At 26.3% G+C, this 7,891-nt stretch overlaps 1 protein-coding gene across 2 annotated transcripts in view; it reads left to right on the forward strand.

Moving 5' to 3' along the window:
• The window catches only part of LOC123267627 (zinc finger protein 37-like), a 101,262-nt gene extending 96,181 nt beyond the window's left edge, over window positions 1-5,081 (forward strand). For both annotated transcript variants that reach the window (XM_044732347.1, XM_044732346.1), the window contains exon 5: window positions 4,488-5,081. In XM_044732347.1, coding sequence (XP_044588282.1) covers window positions 4,488-4,681 — 194 coding nt within the window. In that variant the 3' untranslated portion in view covers window positions 4,682-5,081. The remainder of the gene's footprint in view (window positions 1-4,487) is intronic.
• Window positions 5,082-7,891: the final 2,810 nt, after the last annotated feature.

Consider the following 7,891-nt stretch of genomic DNA (forward strand, 5'->3'; position numbering starts at 1 on the left):
AAGGTGTGCGACGAGTTAGCGACCCACATCCAGCAATATCCACAATGTTGATTCGCTAGTCGATATTATTACCGGAGACTACTCGGTACTCTTGACTACACACACAACTATAAATATAAATACATTATCCGTAGTAGTGTGCAGTGTTTGTTGCTCACCTGGTGTCCTCATGAGGAATGCAAGAGGCGTCTCGAGTGCAATGTACCACTTTCAAAATGTCCAGTTTCCTCTTACTCTAGCTCATGAATTATTCAAATCTGAAATAACAGATTACTGATTGTGATTATAGTTAATTATAAATATCTCGAAAATGGATTCTTATGCTCTCTACCTTCTTCGACGTTTTACATTACCGCCGTAATCCGTATCATCCAAAATTATTAACATTCGACAGTTAATATGGACATCCGTTATCATTTTCTTCATTATTTCATAATTATTTTTTTTCAGAAATTCAAAAATTTATTAATTAAAATTTTTAGTATGAAAATTAGAAAATTTTTTTATTTCTTTTTTTTTTATATTTGTTATTGTCATCTTCATTATAAAATTTTATTTTTTATTTCTTCATTTAATAATTTTTTATTCGAAAATTTCAATTTTTATTCAAAAATTTATTAACTAAATTTTTTTTTTTTTTTGTATAATCTTTAATATCATTATCATCTATATTATTAAGAGAATAAGCAAAATTTTGTGGACAATCTATTTATATGATAAAATGGGTTTTTATGGTTCAATTTGGTATCGTTGGAAAACTCTTAACCTGGAGTTTACTAAATTGTGTCTTTTTATGGTTTCATATCATTTCATGTTATCATTCTCACCAATAGTCAATTTATGATGATAAGTATTTTGGCTACATTCGAAAATGCTCTATCTCTAGAGATATAATTAAGAAATGACCTTGTATCTTGTGAACTATTGACATTTTTAAAGATATAAGCTCATCCTGATGTTACACTCATCAAGACCTTTCATTTGAGTACCCACATCAATTTTTCATATATTTATATATATTATATATATATGTATATATGAAAAATATATCAAAATGCATGTGGGTACTCAAATGAAAGCTCTAAATGAGTGTAACATCGAAATGAGCTTATATCTTTAAAATCATCAATAATTAAGAAAGTGCAGTGCAATTTAACAAAAGTAATTATTTAGTAAAGACCTTGTATCTTGTGAACTATTGACATTTTTAAAGATATAAGCTCATCCTGATGTTACACTCATCAAGACCTTTCATTTGAGTACCCACATCAATTTTTCATATATTTATATATATTATATATATGTATATATGAAAAATATATCAAAATGCATGTGGGTACTCAAATGAAAGCTCTTGATGAGTGTAATATCGAAATGAGCTTATATCTTTAAAATTATCAATAATTAAGAAAGTACAGTGCAATTTAACAAGAGTAATTACTTAGTAAAGACTTTGTATCTTGTGAACTATTGACATTTTTAAAGATATAAGTTCACCCCGACATTACACTCATCGAGACTTTTCATTTGAGTACCCACATCAATTTTTCATATATTTATATATATCATATATATGTATATATGAAAAATATATCAAAAATGCATGTGGGTACTCAAATGAAAGCTCTTGATTAGTATAACATTGGGATAAGCTTATATCTTTAAAAATGTCAATACTTAAGAAAGTACATTGCAATTTACCAAAAGTCATTATTTAACAAAGCAAAATTTTATTTATTTACACTTCTCGTCACGGCAGTCACATAGTGACTACAAGGTTGCTAATCTTATTTATCAAATTTTATTTCTTTATTTCATAATTTTAAATTTTACTATAAAAATTTACCGTAAATATTTTTTTTCAATCTATTATTATTATCATCTTTATTAAATTTTATTTTTTATTTTTAAAAGCTCCAACTTTAAAAAAAAATTTCAATTTCTTTTTTTTTTATATTTGTTATTGTCATCTTAATTATTAAATTTTTATTTCTTCATTTTATAATTTTAAGTTCAATAAATTGTTAAAAAATTAATTTATTTCTTCTTAAAAAAATTAACAATTAAAATACCACTAATAATAAAACAAGTAATTTATAATTTCTTCCTGCAACAATTAAATTTAATTTATTTTCAAATTAAGAATAGTATGGAATTTTTTAATGACAAAATAAAGAGATCAAGATCAGAAATTAAAAGAAATCCGTTCATTAGAGTGACAAGTGGAATTCAATAGTCATGTGGCTTTGATAATGAAGATGATGATGAGGGAGATTAATAGACCGGCGTAGTTGTAGTATAGAGCAGCTCTAGGTATATTAGGTACATTATTCATATACATATGTACACATATATAGGCATATAACAAATCGCGAGACTAGACTCTCAATTCTATATTGGGTTTGGTTGATGGTGTTGGGCACGTGGCGGTCTTCTTGAATGGAAGAGCACCAGTACATCAGCATCCGAGCATGATGTGAGTCCAGGACGCATTCATGAATAGATACACTGTATCCAGGCGCCTTCTTACACACTTTCATTCTTCTATACATAATACCAGTAACACGCGGGACGATTAGCCAGCAGTGTGTGAGTCAATATAAACACACACATATATATTACAGACAAGATACTCTTTATGTATAATACGCGAGTAGCGTGTGCGGACTGCATTCCTCCTGTAGTGGATATATATTCCAACAATCCTTTAGTTTTTTATTTTGTTCTAAAATTTTAGAACATTGATTAATAATAATAATAATGCAAATTTCAAATAGCCAGTAGATTATCTATATTATTAAAAGAATGAGAAAAATTTTGTCTTCAGGATAGTCATATGATAAAATCGGTTTTTATAGTAAAATTTAGTGTCATTGTAGAGGTCTTGACTTTAATTTGTGCCTTTTAAAGGTTTCATATTATTCTCACCGATAGTTAATTTATTATGATAAATATTTAGGCTGCATTTAAGAATGCTCTATCTATGGATACATAATGAAAAAATTACCTTGTATCTTGTGAACTATTGACATTTTTAAAGATATAAGCTCATCCCGATGTTACACTCATCGAGATCTTTCATTTGAGTACCCACATCAATTTTTCATATATTTATATATATTATATATATGAATATATGAAAAATATATGAAAATGCATGTGGGTAGTCTAATGAAAGCTCTTGATGAGTGTAACATCGGGATGAGCTTATACTTTTAAAATTATCAATAATTAAGAAAGTACAGTGCAATTTAACAAAAGTCATTATTTGGTAAAGACCTTGTATTTTGTGAACTATTGACATTTTTAAAGATATAAGCTCATCCCGATGTTACAATCATCGAGAGCTTTCGTTTGAGTACCCACATCAATTTTTCATATATTTATATATATTATTTATATGTATATATGCAAAATATATCAAAATGCATGTGAGTACTCAAATGAAAGCTCTTGATAAAAGTAACATCGGGATGAGCTTATATCTTTAAAAACATCAATATTTAATAAAGTACAGTGCAATTTAATGAATGTCTTATAAACTATTGACATTTTTAAAGATATATGCTCACCTTGACATTACACTCATCGAAACCTTTCATTTGAGTACCCACATTAATTTTTCAGATATATATATATATATATATATATTATGAATATATGAAAAATATATCAAAATGCATGTGGGTACTCAAATGAAAGCTCTTAACGAGTGTAACACCGGGATGAGCTTATATTTTTAAAATTGTCAATAATTAAGAAAGTACAGTGCAATTTAACAAAAGTCATTATTTGGTAAAGACCTTGTATCTTGTGAACTATTGACATTTTCAAAGATATAAGCTCACCCCGACATTACACTCATCCAGACCTTTCATTTGAGTACCCACATCAGATTTTCATATATTTATATATATTATATGTATATATATGTATAAATATATAAAAAATACATGTGGGTACTCAAATGAAAGCTCTTGATGAGTATGACATCGGGATGAGCTTATATCTTTAAAACCGCCAATATTTAAAAAAGTACAGGGTATTTTAACAAATATCTTGTGAACTATTGACATTTTTAAAGATATAAGTCCATCCCTACATTACACTCATCGAGACCTTTCATTTGAGTACCCACATGCATTTTGATATATTTTTCGTATAAACATATATATAATATATATAAAAATATGAAAAATTGATGTGGGTATTCAAATGAAAGCTCTCGATGAGTGTAACATCGGGATGAGCTTATATCTTCAAAAACTTCAATATTTAAGAAAGTACAATGCAATTTATCAAAAGTCATTATTTAATAAAGCAAAATTTTATTTATTTATAGTTTACAAGTCTCGGCAGTTACGCAAGGTTGCTAGTTATTATTATTTTCATTATGCCAAATCAATAATAATAACATTAGTAATAATAATAATTTTGAATAACCAGTAAATTGTTGTTATTGATAATAATAAATAAATAAATTTCAGGTGAAAAACCATACCAGTGCCAATGGCCAGAATGCGAATGGAGATTTGCCCGAAGCGACGAATTGACCCGTCATTACCGCAAGCACACAGGTGCTAAACCGTTCAAGTGTGCAGTCTGCGAGCGATCATTTGCGAGAAGTGATCATTTAGCACTGCACATGAAGCGGCATCTCCCTAAGCAACACGCCAAGTGACAAGAGACCACCTCGGTGGAGCACCAGCCCTTCGATATTAACTCACTACCAACTCTATCTTCTCAAGACTGGTCTTGAAGCCGAGTTTCAACCTTTATATCAAATTATTATCAATTATATTTGATCCAGCGGACGTTCTCCAACTCGACGAAACTCTTCGGTTCTTCTTCTTTTTCATCTTTTTTCTGCGCCGCCATCACCTTTACTAATTATAATCATCAATTATCAATAAATATATGTATGTCAAATATTAATTAATTAGCAGCAAACGCACGCGTAATACTTGCCCTGTACTTAATTGTTTACGGTGGCTGGTCCACAAATATCTAATAAGTCTCTCTACTGTATTTTTCATATATTAAATTATAGTTATTCAGTCAAAAATATTCATTTTTAATTATATTTTATGAATTTATGGAAAATTTTTAAATTGATTTTTTAAAATATTGATTGTAAATTATTTTATAAAATTTTAATTTTTTACGCACTTAAAATTAAAGAAAAAAATTTTTTTTTTTATTTAATTTTTCTAATGAATAATTTTAATTAAATATTAATTAAACTATATAAATATTTAATATTTAATATTTTGGTAAATATTTACAAGTGCGGTCAATTTTTTTAAACGAAATTTCGATTTGATTTTATTGATATATTTTTTTTTAAAACAAATAATCGAACAATTAAAGGAAAAAAAAAGTTGAGTATCATAATCTTACAAATTTTCAAAAAAATTTATAAATTTTTTAGAAAATTGTGATATTCAACTTTTTTTTTTAATTGTTCATTTTTTTATGTACTTTTCAAAAAAAAAAAAAAATATATCAAAAAAAGATAAAATAGAAATTTTATCCAAAAACATGAGATCCCAAATTTTTTCCATTATTTGAGGGTAAAAAAATTATCGAATCTTTATTATTTTTTTTTCACGACATTTTTTATTATAAATGCGTCGTAGAAACAAGCAATATTAAGGGGGATAGCCACTGTGAAATTTCAAAAAAAAATTTTTTTTTTTTTTATTAAATCAAAGTTTATACATTCAAAAATATATATCTAGAGTTTTATATGAAAATTCCGAATATTTTTCGAGTTATAGTCATTTTTCTGGCAGCGTGTCAAATGACAATTCGGCTGCCCAATTTAAAAACTCAGTAACTAACATTTAAAATTATTTTTTTTAAAAAAAGTTTGCCCACCAAATTAATGAATAATTTAATTTTTTAATAGAAAATACTTGAATATAAATATTTTTAAGAAAAAATACTTGAAATTGAGCTCTAAAAGTTATAAAAAAATGCAGCAATACTAGAAAAAATCAGGTAGAAAAATTTTGCAGTTACTGTGTTTTAAAATTGGGCAGCCGAATTGCACGCGCGGCGCTCTGACAAAAACGCGTTTTTTTCGAAATTACTTTTTTTGAACTGGTGGGATCTGTAATTTGCATAAACAAGAACCGATTTGAAACTTTTTTTTCCGCATTCGTCTATTCAGTAGCTATAGTTGCACGTAGGGAATTTTGAAAATTTTGATTTTTAAGATTTTTTAAGGCTGTTTGAATCCAAAAAAAATGAGAAAAAAAAACGAAAAAATGTTTATTATGTCTCAATTTCTTTTTAATCCAAATTTTCAAAATCCCCTAGGTGAAACGATAACCACATGCATGCAGATTGCAACGCAGTTCGGTTTTTTTTGGTTTAGATAATCCGTTTTTGAGTTAGAGATTCCACCGTGGTGGGGGAAATTTTTTTAGTGCTCCACAAAAATGCTTATAACTTTGCAACAATATGATATTTTTTAATTAAAATTTAGGAGAATGATTTTCAATGTATACTTTATGAAACAAAAAAATCCGATCGCCAAATTGTTTTATTATTCCATTCAAAAAAATTCCCGAAAATCACCCATTTTTTCGATCTTCACAGTGACTATCCCCCTTAAAAAAAAATTGAAAATGTTAATTTTTCACCTACTTATGGCTCAAAATAGAATTGACCTCACTGATAAATAATTACCAATATTTTAACAAAAATTTACAGCTTACATTTCCAATGTAGCTACAAAATTTTTTTTTTCATTATCAATCCACCAGTGTTAAAAAAAATTTTTTATTATTTCTTCAATTAACCATTAATTAAAATTTAATATTAAAAAAATTTTTTTTTTAATTTTTTAAATTATCTGCAGTTAAAATAAAAATAATTTTTTGTGTCATTAAAGTGCGTATAAATAAAATTTTAATTATTAAATAATCGGCAGCCCAATTTCAAAACACAGTAACAATTTTAAGATTTTTAAAAATTTTTCTTGTTAAAAAAAAGTTTGCGCGCCTAATTGATAAAAAAATTTATTTATGAATAGAAAATACTTGAATATAAATATTTTTAAGAAAAAAATACTAAAAAAAATCAATAATTTTTTAGTTACTGTGTTTTAAAATTGAGCAGCCGTAATTTTGACTGAATTCTATTAAAAATTTCTTCTCAATTGTAAAAAAAAATTCCAAGAATAAGAATTGAAGAATTAACAAAATAAAATAAACTTAATTACACGTAGATCTATCACGTCCACTAAAGACCACCGCGACTTACATGTAGAGTTAAAGTTATCATATTAAATAAAATATATTAAATATAAAATATTAAATAATAATAATATATCCAAAGACTACGTTGCCGAATGTCTTGGGGACGTGTTTTTTAGTTCAGTCAACAGTTAGATATTTCTTCTTTAAAAAAATACTTATTAATAAATAAATAAATAATAGTAATATTAATTATTAACAATTATTAATTATTAATTATAAATATTAATAGACGCCCAGTACTGCAGCAAATGTCACTATCGGAATTAATTGCACGTGTACCCTTAATTAAAATATTATAAATTATAATAAATATTTAAATTATATAAATTTGTAATTTCGGAGTTTCTTTGCCGGATTATGTATAGTGTCTTTAAAAATTAATTATTATTATTTTATGATTGAGGCAAAGAGACCCGATTAATCCGTTTGTGTAAATTAAAATATCCTAGTCGGAGCCGATGTACAAAGATGTACTTAAAGCTAATACTAGATTTATTTCTTAAGTAGTAATTAGTACTACAAAAAAAAAAAATTATCGTTAATGTATGGATTGAAAAAAAATAAAAACACAAAAAAATTTACATTGATTAATATTTAATAAAATTGATTAATTAAAAACTGCA

Source organism: Cotesia glomerata, linkage group LG6 (genome assembly GCF_020080835.1).
Source record: "Cotesia glomerata isolate CgM1 linkage group LG6, MPM_Cglom_v2.3, whole genome shotgun sequence".
Classification (NCBI taxonomy): Eukaryota; Metazoa; Arthropoda; class Insecta; order Hymenoptera; family Braconidae; genus Cotesia; species Cotesia glomerata.